The sequence below is a fragment of the Mobula hypostoma genome, chromosome 8, assembly GCF_963921235.1.
Source record: "Mobula hypostoma chromosome 8, sMobHyp1.1, whole genome shotgun sequence".
Lineage (NCBI taxonomy): Eukaryota > Metazoa > Chordata > Chondrichthyes > Myliobatiformes > Myliobatidae > Mobula > Mobula hypostoma.
The window spans coordinates 59,692,446-59,712,826 of record NC_086104.1 but is presented as its reverse complement, the minus strand read 5'-3'; the positions used below and the strand labels follow the sequence as shown (position 1 = coordinate 59,712,826).

Here is a 20,381-nt window from a genome sequence, read left to right as displayed (position 1 = left end):
GAGAAGTCAAGGCCAACATAAAAGCAGAAGAGCGAGGGCAAATAAAAGACCAACAATTAGTGGGAAGTTAGAGGATTGGGAAACTTACAAAAAGCAACAAAAATCCACACGGGGGAAATAGATGAAATATGAAGATAAACTTGCCAACAATATCAAAGAGGGTACCAAAAGTTTTTTCAGATGTATAAAGAGTAAAAAAGATGAGAGTAGATATTGGACTGCTGGAAAATGATGTTGGAGGGGTAGTAATGGGGGACAAAAAATGGCAAACCAATTGAATAAGTATTTTGCGTCAGTCTTCACTGTGGGAGACGCTAGCAGTGTGTTGGAAGTTTGAGTATGTCAGGAGGCAGAAGTGAGTGCAGTTGCTATTACTAGGGAAAAGGTTCTTGGGAAACTGAATGATCTGAAGGTAGATAAGTCACCTGGACCAGATGGGCTATGTGTTATTATGTGTACATAATAAAGAACTTCAGTTCCCAGTGGGCAATGTGGTTAGTTTGCCCAGAACCAGAAGCTTCGATAGTGAGTTGCTTGCACGTGCTCAATGTTGAGCCGCAGATCAGTAATAAAATGTTCTAATGTTAACCCACGCCAAGTTGTCTTTATCACAAACAATCATAACAGACTACACCCCGGAATTTTGAAAGAGGCAGCTGAAGATATTGTGGAGGCATTAGTAATGATCTTTCAAGAATCAATAGATTCAGGAATGGTTCCAGATGACTGCAAAATTGCAAATGTCACTCCACTCATCAAGAAGGGAGGGAGGCAGAAGAAAGGAATTTTAAGGCCAGTTATCCTGACCACAGAGATTGGGAAGATGTTGGAGTCAATTGTTAAGGATGAAGTTTCAGAGTACATGGTGGCACGTGATAAAGTAGGCCAAAGTCAGGATGGCTTCCTTTAGGGAAAAGCTTGCCTGACAAATCTTTTGGAAATTCTTTAACGAAGTAACAAGCAGGTATTCAAAGGAGAATTGGTGGATGTTGTGTCCTTGTATTTTCAAAAGGCCTTTGACAAGGTGCTGCGCACAAGGCTGCTTGACAAGATAAGAGCCCATGGTATTGCAAGAAAGATACTCGCATGCATAGAGCATTGGCAGATAGGCAGGAGGCAAAGAGTGAGAATAAAGGGAGCCTTTTATGAGTGGCTGTCTGTGATTAGTGGTGTTCTACAGTCATCAGTGTTAGGAGTTTCTTTTTACATTATATGTCAATGATGTGGATGATGGAGTTGATAGCCAAGTTTGTGGATGATACGAAGATAGGTGGAGGGGCAGGTAGCGTTGAGGATGCAAAAGGACTTGGACAGATTAGGAGAATGGAAAAAAAGGTTGCAAATGGTGTTGAGAAGTGTATGGTCAAGCACTTTGGTAGAAGGAATAAGAGCATAGACGATTTTCTAAATGAGGAGAAAATTCAAAAAAATCAGAGGTGCAAGGGGACTTGGGAGTCCTTGTACAGGATTCCCTAAAGGTTAATTTGCAGGTCCAATCATGGTGTGGCAGGCCAAAGCAATTTTAGCATTCAATTCAGGAGGACTAGAATATAAAAGCAAGGATGTGAAGCCGAAGATTTAAAATGCACTACTAAGGCTTTATGAGGCACTAGTGAGGCTTCCATTGTAGTATTGTGGGAAGTTTTGGGCCCATTATTTAAGAAAGGATGTGCTGAAATTGGAGGACGTTCAGCGGAGAAGCACGAGAATGATTCTGGGAATGAAATGCTTATCCTATGAGGTGCGATTGATGGCTCCGGGCCGTTACTTACTGGAATTTGGAATGAGAGGGGATCTCATTGAATCCTATCGAATTCAATCTGAATAGTCCATGAACACTATCTCGTTATTTGTCTTTTTAGTATTTGTATTTACTTCGTAACTTATAATAATTTTATGTCTTGTACTGCAGCTGTAAATCGAAATATAACACGACATATTTCAGTGATAAAAAACCTGATTCGGAGTAGTTCAACAGTTTCCGAAGATCTCTGATCAAGAGTGGTTAAATATTTTGCAGCACAAGCTGTGAGGCTGGTCCAGAGCGGTTTGGGGGTTTCTGCCGCAGTCGTCACTCGCGATCACAGGAGCAACGTTGGGAAGTCGAAATTGCGCCGCCGCATAAGGCGAGTGGAACAGTGCATATTCTATGGTTCCCAAACGCTAAGCGAGGACCGAATCCTATACGAATCTTTCACAGGCCCCTCTCTGAAGTTCAGCATGATTTCGAAACTCTGCTGAATCAGATTTGGCGCCATGGCCCGACCTACTCTCTGTACCGAATGGAGAAGGGCGGCGGAAGCCACTGATTGGTTGGAGGGGTTGGCGTGCCGCAACTTTTGAATGAAATGTTTGCGCGGCTCCGCGAGTTCCGGCCGGCGGCCGCTCTGATTGGTTGAACAAAAGGCGGCACTTGAATGAAGTGTTTGTAGAATGGAGACTCGGGCCTAGAGGCGGACTCAGCAACATTCTGTTCAAGTGAGTACAGTACAATTTTAATCTGAAAATCCAAAAGCGTTACTTCCCCATATTCCCTAGAACTCACCGGCTGTTCCTTCATTCATGCCTAGTGTCCAAATAGTCCTAATCCTACATCGAGGATTAGGAATATTCGTGCTTTATCCTAAACAGTTAAAGCAAGATTATTAAAAAAGAATTTATATAGCAATTGAAATAATTTAAATGTTAAGACGTTGGAAACGTTCATTTAAATTAATTTAAATAAAAACGACTTATTTTTCCCATTAAAATGAAAATATTTGCAGGACTTGGCATCTTATTAAACTGGAGTGCAGTGCGTATACAATGTTTTGTGTTTTGTGCTTCGTGCTGGGAAATTTGCGCTTCATCGCTAAACACCTTGAAGAACAAAATTGTAGGAGTTGGCTGCGAAAATTGCGATTGGTTGAGCGAATATTCTGGGTTTTCAAATTCATTCTGTAGTCTCAACTTTTGCTTAGTTAGGAACCTGATGCTATCGAACTAATCTGGTTTCAAATTAGAAACTCCTGATTAAAAGTTTGTTACTGGAAGTACGTGGCGTTTAATTTGTCAACACATTTTGGGTGTTGAAAGCTAGGTCATGCTCTGGCCACTAAAACTGTTGGGGCTGAGTTGATTGCACTCTTCCTTCCTGCTCCATAAATTTCTGGTTGCAGTTCAGCTCTTTATTAAGAGAGAGGGGGTCTTTGACCAAAAACCAATTTGGATGTTCTAATCTTTGTTTATGTTTATTCAAGAGTCAAGATTGTTTAACGTCACTTCCTGTACACAAGTGTAAAGGAGAACGAAATAATTGTTACTCCGGATCGGATGTAGCACAAAAAAAACACAATTAAGATAAAGAACGCAATAATTAAAAAAAAAACTCAATAAATATAAATCCACTGGATAGCTTACATTCATTGAGTGTACGTCCATAAAGTGAAGCTAGGCACAGGTGTGGTGGTGGGTTAGTGGGTGGAGGTGTTGATCTGCCTGGGGAAAATAAATATTTTTGAGTCTGGTGGCCCTGGTAGGGATGCTATGTAGCCTCCTCCCTGATGGGAGTGGGACAAACAGTCCATGATCAGGGTGGGCGGGATCCTTAATGATGTTGCTGGCCTTTTTCTGCCACCTTTCTGTATATACTGTATATTCTTGATGGTCGGTTGGCTGGTGCTGTAGATGCAACCAATTTAACTAATTCCTTGGTGGTGTCATTTTGGAGGACCTGTTCTGGGCTCAGCACATAAGTGCAATTATGAGGAAAGCAAAGCAGTTCCTCTACTTCCTTAGGAGTGTGGGAAGATTCGGCATGGCCTCTAAAACTTTGACAATCTTCTGACTGGCTGCATCACAGCCTGGTATGAAAATGCCAATGCCCTTGATCGGAAAATCCTACAAAAGGAAGTGGATATGGCCCATTCCATCATGGGTAAAGCCCTCCCCACCATTGAGCACATCTACACAAAACGATGCAGGAAAGCAGAATCCATCATCAGGGACCTCAACTACCCAGGACTTCTTGCTGCTGCCATCAGGAAGAAGGCATAGGAGCCTCAGGACACGTAATACCTCTCAACCATCAGGCTCTTGAACGAAAGAGGATAACTTCACTTGCCCTATCATTGAAATGTTTCCATAAACTATGGACTCACTTTCAAGGGCTCTTCATCTCATCTTCACAAGATTTATTGCTTATTTAACTATTATTATTTCTTTCTTTTGTATATGCACTGTTTGTTGCTTTTGCATACTGCTTGAACACCAAAGTTGATGCAGTCTTTCATTGATTCTATTATGGTTATTACTGTATTATGGATTTCTTGAGTTTGCCCACGAGAAAATGAATCTCGGAGTTGTATATGGTGACGTATGTACTTTAATAACAAATTTACTTTGAACTTTACAAATCAATTATTGGATCATTACCATCAGCCGCCCTTCTCAGCTGGCACTTCCAATGCATATGCCATCAGTTTCTCTTGGTTTCCCCATTATCTTGGAGATTTCCATTGAATTCTCCACCTCTCCAACCTTCTCTGCAGCTTGTATGATTTTGCATTTGAAAGGCTATTCACTTTTTTTCTCTTTTTGGATGCTATCTGGCCAGTTGAATATTTCCTGCAAAATCTGTTTTAATTTGGTTTTCCAAATAAGATTAACTTTATTCGGCAAATATGTTTACATACATTAGTAATTTGCTGTGGTGTGTTGGTCAGGGAGTGACATGCAACAAAATTAAAATCGGCATTCAACAATTATAAAGAATTATATATAAAAATAGAGGTGAGATGATGGATATGGAATAAAATGTACATAAATACTAGCATGTATGTACAACATTAAAAGTATTATAAAAATGGCTTAGTGTCTACAGTGTAAGTGCAGTGATGGGGGTAATAGATAAGGAGTTTGGGAGCTAACTCAAGTGGTTGATCAGAGTAACCGCCTGGGGAAGAAACTTTTAAGATTTATGATTAAATCATTAGTTTTGTGCTTGTAACACTCATTGCTTACAGACCATGTGGATGCTTTAAAAGAAGTGTTACAAGTGATGTGAAGTTTAAATTTAGGTTTAATTTTAGAGTCCACAGTAGGGTCTAATGACAGAATACAGCACCATTTACCATTGTAAGCCTCTGTGTTTTGTTTCCATAGGAAAGCACAAAACTTACTGAAGTATTAATGGCTCTATGTTTCTACTCAGAACTGGAAAGGTTTGGCCCATTATTCAAATCCATACAACAGATCTGGCTTTAATAAAGCTAGATACATGTCAATCTACTCATAATTAGATTTGTAAATCAAACTCTCAGCTTTACACTACACCATTTATTTCCTTCCTTAACTACCATGGACTTAATTAATTTTTAGTGATTTATTCACCAAGATCCTTAGATACTTTCCTGTTTCATTATTTAGAGCATTTTGTCATTTAATATGTAAGGCACATACTGCTTCTCTGACCTAACCCCTTGACTTCAAACTCATCGTTTTTGATTTAAACCTTGTGGCATTCAATTTAAGTTTTCACATCTCAAGCCCCAGTAAAGCAAAATATTAATGAACTTCCAAGGTAAATTTGGAAAAAGTTGTCTTACTTTGAATGTCACAATGACTTTGAAGAACAAATTACTCCATTGTAATATATTTCCATAATTACAAATTACTGCACGATTATTACAGGAAAGATACATTTACATTCTGTGAACGAGCTGCAAAATGTTAACTTTTAATGTCTTTTTTAATATTACGAATCATGACCACTATCCTGTGATATGGTTGTGCTTAAAGCTAATATATATCATGAGCAGTATATTGGAATTATCAAAGCAATGCTCTTTTAGCCACAAAGACATAGTTATTAATGAGACTATGGTATTTTTTCATTTTGCACCAACAACAGATTGCATTTAAATACTACTATTTGTAACAGAGACAAATCTTCCAATTCACTACAGTAAATAGAGAGGAACACATAGTAGTGACACTAAGCCAAATGGCATGGGTAATGGTGACAACAGTTTAGATGAAAATTAAGGTTTTAAGAAGTCTTTAAAAGAAAAAAAAGTGTAAATGTGGAGAATACAGGGATAAAATTCCAGTGCAAAGCCTCTAGTTTTCTGAAGCCCCTAATACTATACTGTTTGGATGGAATGCATGTGGCCAGAGTTGGATGAAGAAGATGGGCAGGGGTGCAGGACAGAGAGCGCCTAATGGAGGGATGATCTTCAAATGTTGTCATAAAGGAGACTGGGTGACATGTAAGCAAAGACAAAAGCAGTAGATGGGAAATTCTGGTGGAATTCTGGCAGAAACTTGGATTAGTTAAAATTTATGGAAGTTGGATGATAAAACTAAGTAGGAGAGTGATCAATGTAGAGGGTGAACACCATGGATGCAAGTTTCTGCTAGAAACTCTCAGGAAGGGTGGGGGGGGGTGAGTGCTACTAACTGAGGCACATTTTGAGGTTAAGCAGGTCACTAAGTTTTTGAATTAATTGGTTCAGTTTGAAATAGCGTTGGTCAGAACTGATGATGATTGACTTGGTGTCAGAGTGCTATATATATAATGTTTCATTTCTCCAAAATTCAACTGGAATAAAGCATAGCTCAATTAAAAGTAGGCATCACACAAAGTGGAGGGATTCATAGAAATGATGTATAGGCCAAATTAGATGTTAGCAATGTACTTGAAGGCACAACTATGTCTATGTTGTGGTTGAGAGTTTCATGTGAAGATGGCTGCTTGATTCTCTTTTGAAAAATGTCTACAGGGTGAGGAAGAGAGGAATAAAATCAGCATAGTTCCACTACGTGAAAATGAATTGGAGAGGTGTTAGATGCTGATGAAGTGCTTGGTTTTCCACATGTGACTAGGAGGGGCGAAATTTCAGATTTTCTCTCCATTAATTAGCAGCATTGACTTTCAATGGTATACATCTTGATACTCATTTTCATTTCTCCTATCTGTTGGAAACTTAAAGCTCAAGTTGCTAAGTTGAATCTATTGGATGATTATTGGTGTCTTTTATCCATTATGCAACCAGTAGCAGGAACTCATTGAGTCGAGTAACACACATAAAAGTTGCTGGTGAACGCAGCAGGCCAGGAAGCATCTCTAGGAAGAGGTACAGTCGACGTTTTGGGCCGAGACCCGTGTTGCTTGAAATTCCAGCATCTGCAGATTTCCTCGTGTTTGCGTCATTGAGTCGAGTAGCACCTTTAGTTGGTGGTGGGAGAGATTGTCAGTATTTCAGATTGAAACCCTGAGAGTGAAGAGGGATATGGCCAGTATAAAGAGGAGAGGGGGAGAAGTGAGTCAGATGGACTGAAGAGGGTGAAAGAGGATGAACAAGTTATACCAGATAGAGGAGAGGAGTGGCGGGAGACAATTGAGCACAGATGGAAGCGAGCAAAGTGTGAGGAAGAGAGGATGAAAGTAGGAGACAGCTGCTGGAAGGTGATAAGCTGCAACACAAAGGGCTACCAATGACTGGAATCTAATAAATAAAGGTTGTGATAATGAATATTTTAATTCAGTATTTACTCAGAAGAAGGATTTGGGGGATAGTGAAGGCAGAATGGGGCTAATATGTGGGACATTTTGAAGTTAAGCAGCAGTAAGTGCTGGTCTTCTGAAAACCATTAAGGTGGATAAATCCCTTGGACCTGATGACATAAATCCCAAAATATGGAAAGAAACAAGTGAGGAGATCTGAGTTTCCTCACAAGCAACAGGCAAAGCGCTGGAGGACTGGAGTGTAAGAGTAAGAAAGTCAAGCTGCAGCAATGTAATACTTCAGTCAGACCACACTCGGGAGTATTACACACAGTTCTGCTTGCCCATTTAATAGGAAGGATGTGGAGAGGGTGCAGAAGAGGTTTACCAGGATGTGGCCTGAATTAAAGGGCATGAGCTATAAGGAAAGTTGGTCAAACACAAGTTGTTTTCCATAGAGCATCCGAGACTGATGGGAGATCTGATAGGTTTTTAAAATTGGGAGGCATAGATGCAGTAGACAGAGAAACATCAGCTACCAGAGGATATGTTCGTAAGGTTTGGGGGTGGAGAGGTGATATGAGAGGCAGGTTTTTCTACGCAATGGTGGGTGCCTGGAGTAGGTTATCAAGGGTAGTAATGGAATGAGGCATAAACACGAGGAAATCTGCAGATGCTGGAAATTCAAGCAACACACATCAAAGTTGCTGGTGAACGTAGCAGGCCAGGCAGCATCTCTAGGAAGAGGTACAGTTGACGTTTTGGGCCGAGATGCTTCGTCAGGGCTAACTGAAGGAAGAGTTAGTGAGAGATTTGAAAGTGGGGGACGGGGAGAGGGGGAGATCCAAAATGATAGGAGAAGACAGGAGGGGGAGGGATGGAGCCAAGAGCTGGACAGGTGATTGGCAAAATGGATATGAGAGGATCATGGAACAGGAGGCCCAGGGAGAAGGAAAAGGGGGAGGGGGGGAACCCAGAGGATGGGCAAGGGGTATAGTCAGAGGGACAGAGGGAGAAAAAGGAGAGAGAGAGAGAGAAAGAATGTGTGTATATAAATAAATAATGGATGGGGTACGAGGGGGAGGTGGGGCATTAGTGGAAGTTAGAGAAGTCAATGTTCATGCCATCAGGTTGGAGGCTACCCAGACGGAATATAAGGTGTTGTTTCTCCAACCTGAGTGTGGAATGAGGCACTTGGGCAAAGCTTAAGAGACATGAATAGGAAGGGAATGGAGGGATATGGATGATACACAGGAGGAGAACATTTCGTATAAACTGACATCAAGATGGGCCCAGCATTGTGGGTTGACAGTGCTGTACTGTTCTATTTTCATATTGGCTGCTTTTCTGAGGCAATGAGAGGGGAGGATGGATTCCAAGATGTGTGAGCTGTGCCCACAACCCTGTATTTTCTTGGGTTGAGGGTGTGGAGAAGTTAAGGCAGTTGGAGATGAAACGGTCAAGACAGGGTAAAAAGCATTTTTGGATTTTTAGGAAACTGAAGTAGTCTTAGAAAGTGTGATAGCCCTGAGTAAAATGTTCTTGGTTATTAAGGTTCATGACTGAAAGAGTAGATTAGACCTGCAATCAAAAAGACAGGGAGCTTGAGAGAGTCTGAACAATATCAAGGGAGTGCTTTGCAAAACCATAAAATATTCTGTTCTTGAGCAATCACTTTTTGTCTATCTTTATTGACCTGTTCAGGGTTATCATTCTCTCCATTGCAGCCTGCTCATATCCAGTGCTGAAAATCTATTGGACAACTGTTATTCTCCTTATTCCTGTTTCTTCTTTATTCTTTTTGTATGCATTAATGACGAATACCAACTGTCTCCTGTGCTGTCTGCTTTATGAGTAGGAACACCTTATAGTAAGACTTTCAGACACTTCCCTGCTGGCATGTAGTGCACAATGTGGCTGGTCGATTATTTAATTTGGGATTTTATTTCTTGAGGGAGTCAATTAACTGGCACTTTATATAAGCGCATTCCCCCTTGAATTCTTTGCAGATCCAAGATGACCCACATCCTGTACATCACAAATGCAGTTATCTTAACATCCACTCTGATGTCTCACTAGGTGGGTTGTAAAATACCTTTCTTTGTTTGTCAGAACGTACTTCAGTAGAAAATAATTATTTGCTGTCAAAATAATTGTCTAAATATAATAAAAAAATTACAATTTATTATGCCCTTTCCTGAAGATGGACAGTTGAACTTTCCACAAAAGGAACATCCTGGTTTAATTTCATTTTATCAGTGAAGTCATTTGATTAAAAAAAAAATCCATCTGTATGTGTGGCCAGCATTTATTCCTCTTCCCAATTTGCCTTTTATCTTCCGAGGGAGAGCCATCTTTATCTATCACAATTCTTCTGATGAGGGTATCCCACAATGCTATTTTGGAAGGAGTTTCAAGATTTAGACCCAACAATAATAAAAGAATGGCAATAAATTTCCAACTCAGGATACTCAAGAAGCCTCAGCTGGCGGTATTTCTGCGCATCTCCTGGCCTTGTTCTCCTTTGAGGTAGGAGTTTCACATTTGAGAGCTGCAATGAAAATAGTGAAGAACAAGTGTGCATTTTCTCGATGGAGGATATCGCAACCCCTGCACTAATGGTAGAGGGAATAAATGTTGAAAAGTAGTAGAACTGGTTCTGAATGTTTTTAAATGGCTTAATTGTTGCTGGAGCAACACTTGGCCAGATGACTGGAGAGTACTAGATAACACTCCTGATTTGTACTTTGCAGGTGGTGTCACTGTGTGGCATCTGCTGCTTGATATTGCAGCCTCTTTTAACTCTTGTACTGGTTAAGCTGATCAAGTTTCTGGTCAAGAGTGACTTGTGGGGTGGTGCTGGTGGTAAAGCCCGTGAATATCCAAAGCAGAGAATTAGATACTCTCTTGTTGGAGATGGTAACTGCCTGGCACGTTGTGGCACTAACTTTACTTTCCACTTAATTCGCCAGTGCATTAATGTATTTGTGTCTTGCTGCATGCAGCTGTGGATTGTTTCATGTGATGAGAAGTTGTGAATAGAATTAACCATTTGGACAATTGTGGTTATAATAAAATTCTTTATTATTACTGACAGGGGAAAGAGAAGTTTTCAAATAATGTTTCATTCGTTCTTCCTATCCAATGAAATGAAGTAGTTCAAACAGTTTTAAAGAAGAAAGATGTATTGAAATTGGTCCAGAATTAGCATGGAACCAATTTGAAAAGTTTTAAAACTGATTAAGTGCTGGATGAGACACTTTTAACCCTACTTTGCATCTTCTAGATCCAGAGATAAAAATATATTTTGGGAAAAAGTAATATACTTGCTCTTCAGCAAACAAATCAGAATGTCACAATTAGAGTTGCACACCCACAGATCTGCTTACTTTCACTATATCTCAGTCAGAATGGAATTGCTCATACACCAAATTCACTATATTTTTATTTTGTTTTTTAAAGGGGAAACAAAACTAAGTCCTGATTTGAAAGATGCCTGCAAGCAATTGTTTTATACTTGAACAAAATCAGAATTGTGGTGATATGTGTTTGATAATTTCCATTGTTGTTATTTGGACTATTTCATGTATTTTCATTCCTGGTTTGAAGTGCCATTAACACAATTATATCAAGAAACATAGGAGTAATATCTTGGGCAGTATTGCCCAGTTGGATTGAATAATCTAGATTTACCCTCTGTGGTACACATCTGAATCGGGACAAGGGTAGTCCCCTTAGTTTGGTGTTAGAACTCTTGTCTCAGGATATGGCCTTTTGTAGCTAGTTTCAGAAATAGCAATGTTACTGTTTTTTTGTGTTCTCTTGCACTAACAATAGTTTGTGTCTTTGGAATAAATACTTTAGACTTGTCTTTCTTCCCTACTTTTATAACTGGGGGAAAAAGTTGGAAGGTAATCTCAAATTCTGATTACAGCAGAGCTAGATTATCTCTATAAGTAGTAGTACAAGCCTAAGCAGTACCATTCTGGCTCACAGTGCCATTTCCAATTCTAGCTTTCTAAGTATTTCACTTGGGGTGAATGTTAGGTTTATCTCATTTGCTGTAAATGAGCCTGCTTACTGTCCTCATCAAAGAGACAACGTTGCTATTGACTTCTGCACCTTTGGCTCCGAGGGCCTTGCAGGTACATGACTTCATTTGAAGCACTTTGTTGTATCAAACAGATGGTCTGAAGGGGCCATTGGTCGTATTAGCATACCTGTTCATATTTCCCTCTTCAGTAAAACTGGCTGTAAGATTAAGCTTAATCATTAGGTTTAATCAGATTTTCCACAGCACAGGAGATTATTGATAGGATTCACATGGCTGTTTGACTGAATTGATGGGACTTGATGCTAAAGAACAGCATCGCTTTGGCAATGCTACTGCCTCCTCTCCTCTTTCTATTTCTCACATACACTGCACACGTTAATGTTGCCTCCTGAAATTCTGCTGGGTAGATATCATTTGTTTCATCTTTGTATGGAGCTGATGGAGTTCATTACAGATATTCCTTAAATACAGCCTACAATTTTTCCCCACTCTTTCAGAAAAGTTTATTTTTTTTTACACACTGTCCAGAGGACTATAGTTCACTGAAACATCTGCAATGCTTTCTGCCCCACTTGGCTATTAAAGAGAAGTTTCGTAATCTGGCAAATTTTCCAGAAATGCATCCCTTTTTAAAATTGTGGAACGGCTGTCTTTTTAATCTAGTATGTCTAATCTGTGTTTGCTATAATGGATGACTGCATTTTGTATCGGAAGCAGTGATATTGGACTGGCAGCAGCAATTCTCTCACTTATTAGAATTCACTATCAAGTTGTTGGTATGTATTGCATTACCGCAAGTAAAATTGAAAATTTGGGTCATGTGTGTCTTGATGTATCTAGGGCAGCAAACGATGGGAAAAGGGGAAAAAAAAGTCTAACTCAGCAAAATTTCAACATATTCTGAACTGCTATTGTTAATGGGAATTGTTTAATATATAATTCTGTCAGATAATTTCCTGTCAGAAACTAGCTTGTAAGGGTGGTTGAGATGGTGGTGTGGGTGAGCTTGATTTTTTTTTCACTTCTGGCATGATGATTGGCTGGAAGTTTTTCTATATTTAGTTGCTCAAGTCTGCAGTGAAAGGATTGTTAAGCAGTCACAATGCAGTCAACTGTATATCTTAGTGTGCAACATACTACAATTTGGTTGGGGTGTAGTGGGACAGTAGGGCAAGAGTTAATAATGTTCCCCAGCTGGATTTAGAGATACTTGATATAAATTATTCCGTGTTTAAAATTATTTAATTTTCCTTTAATGATAGGAAATGTTTCTCTTTATTTCTGGTTACATGAAGGAAAAATAGCGAAAGAAGAAACAGTTCTTTTTCCCTTTACATCATGGTACATTTGAAATGTTAGTTTGATACTTGTATTTACAACAAGGAAGATTTAGTAGGAATAGCGATAATCACCAATGTAAATAAATATCATGTTATAACGAGTAACAGCATGATGAAGTCTCCAGTAGTAATTGAGCATTACAAAACCCTGAATTTTATGGATTGGTTTTACATTTGTAATTATATTTTTAATGGTGTTTGTTTTGTTTTTTTTCCCCTTTCCCTCCTGTCCTTTATTGGGATATGGATCACAGGTACTGACAGCTCTTGAGAATCTTTTCGAAATGATTTCTTCCTGAATGACACTTGTTAGTTTGTGAATGGTTTACTTAAATCTGCCATAGGAGAGGCAGATCAGAGCTAAACCCACCTGAATCGTCACCTAGAAGCCACGTCTGCTCATATTCCAACAGGGCTTCCAGAAGAGAGTTCAGTATTAGAGATCCTTTGTGTTTTTTAACTGTCATGCTTCAGCAGAATGGTTTGAATTTAATGTGCTGCTTGCTGTATTTTTGTTAAATGCCAGCCCATTAATGTTTTTTTTTCCCTTAAAAGTGTTTTGGGAATTAATAGACTAGGAATTAAATCCAGAGTTTGTGTTCCCTGTGTGATATTTAAAAAGGCAAATAAGTAGTGGGTGGTCTTATTTGAATTATTTTGAAGTTCCAGTGCTGCTATTTCTTTTGTTGATTAAATAATATGAAGCTTTTTTATTTGCTTGAGGCTTGAAGATCGTGTGTGTTTTTTTTGACACGTCTGCCCTGCTGTCAATGGAATGCTTACTTCACATTTGAAATGGTCTTCTATTCAAAAAATTCGGCCTTGATTGAAGTTTTGAAATATTTTCATAAAAACAGCATCATAAAATGTATTTTTATAACCATATATATTTATATCTTGCAGATCTTCATCTTGATGTTAATTCATGGCTGGGTTTGATGCCCTGATCAACGAGTGCCCCCTTCTGTTGCCTCAGAACAGGCAAAAAACCGTGTTTGATGGCTTTGTTATGGTTAAGGTACAGTATTAGCATGATTAATAAATAATTATTGTTTACATGCTTAGTTCTTATAGAAGAAGTGCTATTGTCTAAAATGGTGTTTGCCCATGCCCTGTAGAATTTCACAGGGGGCTCTTTCAGCCCACAGTGCATGATGGAGCTACCTTTATCTTGTTCTCCTACCCTTCATATGCATTTGCATTTTTCTTTTTCAATATCCACTACCTCTTTAAATGAACTCTGCTTATTACTTATGTTACGTACCTCGTAACTGGGTTGCCAAACCAGCAGAAATGGATCACTCAGTTGGAGTCTGGATTACTAGAACTTTTATTAAAGAAACAAGCAACACAGTAATCGAAAGGATAATAAATGCAACAGTTCGGCAATGATAAACACACATGTGCACAGAATTAAGATAACAGCATCAATCAAGCTCTATCGTTGTCTAGGGGTAAATGACCAATTTCAGAGTGACACAAAAGTCCAGTTCGATTTAGTTCAGTTCGCAGTAATCGTTGCCATGGCGATAGACAACGTGGGGGGAGGGAGAGAGAGAACGAGAACGACTGATCATTCAGAACGGCTTCCACTCACAGACCGGCAATATTGCTCACAAGCAGCTTTCGGGCGGGTCCCTTGTGATGTCACCTGAGGTCACCGACTGTGACCCCTCCTCCAGATGCGGTCGATCCTCTGCAATGAACCCCGCACCCAAGCGAGGGTGGACACACACCGGGTTCCCACTGATCATACCTTTCCACCCTGTGCGTTTAAGGTCCGGTACTCTCCACCGACTCGTGAGAGGCGCACCGCTTCCAGGGTCTTGTTACCTCGGGTGTTGTGTGTGTGCTGCCTTAGCGAACCTGACCCTTTTTATCCCCCTGCTGGGGTATCGCCTGTCCATCACTTCAAACAGTTCAGGGTTCAAAGGGGGAGTCGCTCCAGACAGCTCTCTCTCCCGTCCCTTCATTACACATCTCCAGATCGCCTGCCCATCACTTCAAACAGTTCAGGGTTCAAAGGGGGAGCCGCTCTAGACAGCTCTCTCTCCCGTCCCTTCATTACACATCTCCAGATGCTGCTTCATTGTGTTCCTTATTTCTCTCTTGAAGACAGGTGGCAGACCAACTGCTGATCACACAGGACAGCTAACATCTTATCTATGTGTATTCTTGTCACACTTATGATGGACCTCTATTATTTTGCATTTAATAAAAAAAACACTTTATTAAAAGTTAATTTAAAAAAAACTTTTTCCTTCACACTTTTACTGATGTTGCTAAATTCTAAATTTTTCTTTACTGTTTTGTCAATTTGTTCAATTTCTAAAGACACGTACATTGCAATGCACTAAATTTTTCTGATCTACTCTTTTCAGATTTTTACCACTTTTTTTTGCCAGGTTTCAAAGTTTCCATGCGAGATGTATAAAAGCCAACTTGGCAGAGCTATCCAAAGAAATACTTTTCACAGATGGCTCAGATGAAATGCTTATAAAATTTTCTTTGGTTATTACTGGAGGACCATATATTTTTGGCTGCTAGAAGGAATTGGTGTTGCTTTTTTTCAGAGTAATAGTGTCATAAATGTAATGGCCTTCTAATTCTCGATGGTAATTGCTGTGGTAACTGAACAGAATTGCCTCTAAATGTGTTTCTGTAATCACCTGGTGCAGTGAACTTTAAATATCTCTTAACTAACCATAATCTTGATTTAAGAATTCCTTTTGACATTGGGAAATGGAAATTAGCTGGGGAGTCAGCAATTTTAAATAATTTCAGTTGATTTGTTCAAAAGTTAGTTGATACTTAAACTATTGAGTTACGTTGATTACTTATTTGGCTGCTAAACTTGTAGGAACTCAAAGGAAATATTTTTTTAGTAGAAATCAGTGATCCCCCTCCCCCAAATTAAGAAATCAGAATTACATCAAAGATAAATGTTACTGTAAATGTTAAATTTTGGACTGTATTTTATATTAGCTTTCAGTTTTTTGGTTTTTTCTTTCTTGTGGCTGATTGGCAGGTCAGTGATCTGTTGATTTTTTGTGTGTTGGGGGCAGGATTGGGGTTTGGTGCTACTGTCACTGTTCTTTTCTGCGATTGAGGGAGTCGGGGATTGTTTTGTGTAAGGGGTCGTTGATTGTTATTGTGGCTGTTTTTTGCTATGGGTGAGGGGGCGGGGGTTTTGGGATCTGCGAGTTTTGTTTATTTTCTCTCTTGTTCCGGTTGGGGAGGAGTTGGTGTCTTCTTTCATCAACACCCATACTCTTTCTGTATTTAATGGCTATCTGGAATAGACAAATATCAGAGTTGTATTATACATGCATACTTGACAATAAAATGAAACTTTGAACTTTGATACCAACCTTAAGTTACAGTGTCAACAATTTTTGCAACATTAATCTACGAAGAGCTACTTATGCCAAAAAATATTGGTTTATTTGCATAAGCTTCTGTAATGGTGATGGGAGCAGGTTCTGAAGAAAATACTGGCTGAAGTTACTACTCAGTGGTACAGAAAAGTATTCTGTATTAGTTTTTAAACTGACAGTTCCATTGAATGATTCAGGTGAATAAGCATTGTCTTTAACATTTATCTCAGTATCTGGAAAGCTGTAATTGTGGTTAAAGGAGTTTTTATTGGTCTGAGAGCTGGAGTGGTAGGCAGGTATCTGGAGAAGTTGTGACAGCTTAGCTTATATGGCCAGCCGTGGGAAGTACTATTGGAGAATTGTAGTTATCTACCCAATTTGTCATCTTTCAGTGAAGAATTTGTCCATTCTTTGGCAAGCTGTCACAGTACTTTATCTGGTCTATTCCATAACTTTATATTGGAACAAAATTTTTTCAGCAATATATATTTAACTTAAATTGAATGTAAACTATCCCCTGTGTTGCTGTTAACAAAACTACGCTGGGATGGATATAGGTTTGTTTAATAACTTTATCCTTCTCTGTTCCTAGAATAAAGAATTTCGTGTGAGGATATTGTTGCCTGAAGAGAGAAATCTGAAACAGGCAAGGTGTGGATTTCATTTTTAATTTTAACATTTGTATTAGTATTTGGGTATGTGTCATTTCAGTCATCTGGTTATCGTGTGGGTGAAGATTTCCCCTGGGATTTGAGTTCATAATCTAGGTTGATACTTTGGTGCAGTATTGAAGAAATACTAACTACATCATTATTAAATGTCATCCTTCAACTGGGCAGAAGCATTCATGGAGCTATCAAGGATTCAGCAGTGCACTTTAAAAGAAAATCCTTTAGTTAATTAAACATGTTTTGAAATCATGGGATGCTCCAAAGTAATTTACAACTGATCTTGCTGTCCTGTAGCTATTGTAATCTTGGAATAAATCAACCAATTTGTACACAAGATCCTACTAACATTAATTGTCATAGATATGTTGTAAGAAGCTGATTAAGTTTTCTACCCAAAAGAAGATGTCTCCGGGTATCTTGGACTCAATGGTAATGAGCCACATCTGAGCGATGTTTTAAACATTAACAATATTATTAATGATTGGGAGTCTGTTTGGATTTTCCAGATCAATATCTTACTCAGAATCTGTAGATTAGAAAAAATAACAGAAACAGTTAATTGGTGTGGGGTCTTGCCGAGTGCTGATTAAGTTTTGCTCTTTTGATGTGACAAACAGTGCCCTTCAGGTAGTATTGTATGAAGAATTGAGGCACGTTTCAGCAATGCAGTACCGTGCTTTATAAATCTGTCTTTTTAGGGTCATAAAATACAAGCAGTGGTATTTATAGGCAACCTCTACGATTTTGTACTAAATCTAAGTTATGGCAATACACCAGTGATATTTTGTAAAATATCTAGCCCATTGTCATATGTATAAATTGGAAGATAAGTGAGGACTCTAGAAGACTTGGGAAGAGGAAGTCAAAGATATATTTTGATCACAGAGCAAGTTGATGAATTGCATGATCTGCTAATTATAGGGAAGCAGCCAATCCAATAAATGCGATGGCCAAAGGTAGTTGGGAGGGGAGGGGGTGGGAGAGGCTAAAACCTCTGTAAAGTAAACCAAACAAGAAATTGAGGAGATGAAAGGGATGGCAAAAAATCCATATGCAGGAGCTTTGCAGTAAACGTTTGAAAATATTGAAAGTACTTACATCAGTAGTTTGTGAAAGAAGTAGAGTTTTCAGGCTGCAGATGGTCAAAGAAGGGCCAAGCCTGTGGGTTAATATGAGATGGAATTTGTAAATCTGTAATGTTGCACTGCGAATTGTTGCCATTCATCTACCTCAGAATGTTGGCTGATTGGGGACATGGCCTGCATGCAGACTGGAAGAGTCTTCTGATGTTCTTAAGTTTGTGGCAGTTGTGAGGACTTGAATTTTTGAAAGTGGCAATAGCAAAAGCATGGGTGGAAGTTCCAAAATGCAGCTTTTGGTAAGATCTTCCAGTAAGATGGCAGCGTGTTTGGACGCAGCAAAAACAAAGGTGTTTTTGTCTTTTCTAACTGTATTTTTTGCGATTCCAAGAAAGTGTTGGACATTAATAATTTCAAGTACTGTAGGTCTGCCCCATCAATGAGCAGCGTGTTGTTGGACGAGCTGGACTTAGTGCAGATTGTGCTACTGCGTACTACAGAAAGACATCAGGGTCAGAGCTCAAAGGCGGTGTGCAGCCTAATAGCAAGTAATTGTCTGGGACATTTCTCTGGTGATCGCAAGATCCTGTTGCATATTGGTAACGCAAAATACTGCAAGTCCGGTTCCCTTGTTTATTGCTGAGGCAAAAGACGTGACTTCTGATGTAGCGAGGACCAGGCCTCAGTCTGCAGGCTTGCCTGTTGCAGCAGTCCGGGAGAGGAGACACCGGTGGCAGTACAGTATGGCATCCGTGCTGGCTTGAGGGCTGTCACCTCCTGGTGCCACTTCCCTCCAGTGTTCACTCGGCAGAACAAAAACTGAATTGTGTACCTGCGTAGGTTCGTTTGCAGACTGCCAAGAGCTGCTTGTTCTTGCTAATGGCATCCATGCACCATCAATGTTCAGGGCATGTCACCCAAGGACTTGGGCTATATATTTTTTTTTTGTGTGACTGGTTGTTTACTGCTATCTTAAATGTGCTATATGTGCCTTGCATGGTGTTTGGTGCTGCTAAAAAGTTTGTGAACCCTGTAGAATGTTCTCTATTTCTGCATAAATATGGCATAAAAATGTGATCAGGTAGAAACATAGAAAACTCACAGCACAATACAGGCCCTTCAGCCCACAAAGCTGTGCCGAACATGTCCTTACCTGAGAAATTACCTAGGGTTACCCATCGCCCTCTATTTTTCTGAGCTCTATATATCTGCTCAGGAATCTTTTAAAAGACCCTATCGTATCCAGTTCTGCCTCCACCACCATCGCCGGCAGCCCATTCCACACAGTCACCACTCTCTGCATAAAAAAACTTACCCCTAATATCTCCTCCGTTCCTACTTTGGAGCACCTTAAAACTGTACCCTCTAATGATAGCCATTTCAGCCCTGGGAAAAAGCCTCTAACTATCCACACGATCAATGCCTCTCATCATCTTATACACCTCTATCAGGTCACCTCTCATCCTCTGTCGCTCCAAGGAGAAAAGGCCGAGTTCACTCTCAACCTATTCTCATAAGGCATGCTCCCCAATCCAAGCAACATCCTTGTAAATCTCCTCTGCACCCTTTCTATGGCTTCCACATCCTTCCTGTAGTGAGGCAACCAGAACTGAGCACAGTACTCCAAGTGGGGTCTGACCAGGGTCCTATAAAGCTGCAACATTACCTCTCAGCTCCTAAACTCAATCCCATGATTGACGAAGGCCAATGCACTGTATGCCTTCTTAACCACAGAGTCAACCTGCGCAGCAGCTTTGAGTGTCATATGGACTCGAACCCCAAGATCCCCCTAATCCCTCACGCTGCCAAGAGTATTACCATTAATACTATATTCTGCGATCATACTTGACCTACCAAAATGAACCACCTCACATTTATCAGGGCTGAATTCCATCTGCCACTTCTCAGCCCAGTTTTGCATCCTATCAATGTCCCGCTGTAACCTCTGACGCCCTCCACACCATCCACAACACATCCAACCTTTGTGTCATCAGCAAATTTACTAACCCCTCCCTCCACTTCTTCATCCTGGTCATTTATAAAAATCACGAAGAGTAGGGGGTCCCAGAACAGATCCCTGAGGCACACCACTGGTCACCGACCTCCATGCAGAATACTCTTTGCCTTCTGTGGGCAAGTCAGTTCTGGATCCACAAAGCAATGTCCCCTTGGATCCCATGCCTCCTTACTTTCTCAATAAGCCTTGCATGGGGTACCTTGTCAAATGCCTTGCTGAAATCCATATACAGTACATCTACTGCTTTACCGTCATCAATGTGTTTAGTTACAGCCTCAAAAAATTCAATCAGGCTCTTAAGGCATGACCTGCCTTTCACAAAGCCATGCTGACTATTCCTAATCATATTATGCCTCT

The 20,381-nt window shown here is 39.8% G+C and overlaps 1 protein-coding gene across 6 annotated transcripts in view; it reads left to right on the top strand.

Moving 5' to 3' along the window:
* Positions 1 to 2,075: 2,075 nt before the first annotated feature.
* The window catches only part of fancl (FA complementation group L), a 63,942-nt gene continuing 45,636 nt past the window's right edge, over positions 2,076 to 20,381 (top strand). The window contains exons 1-4 of one of the 6 annotated variants that reach the window (XM_063055938.1): positions 2,076 to 2,478; positions 13,135 to 13,308; positions 13,784 to 13,898; positions 16,850 to 16,908. In XM_063055938.1, coding sequence (XP_062912008.1) covers positions 13,806 to 13,898; positions 16,850 to 16,908 — 152 coding nt within the window. In that variant the 5' untranslated portion in view covers positions 2,076 to 2,478; positions 13,135 to 13,308; positions 13,784 to 13,805. Of the gene's footprint in view, positions 2,479 to 9,492; positions 9,566 to 12,257; positions 12,317 to 13,134; positions 13,309 to 13,783; positions 13,899 to 16,849; positions 16,909 to 20,381 lie in introns of those variants that run through there. The other 5 variants (XM_063055939.1, XM_063055940.1, XM_063055937.1 and 2 more) reach the window with 5 other exon arrangements.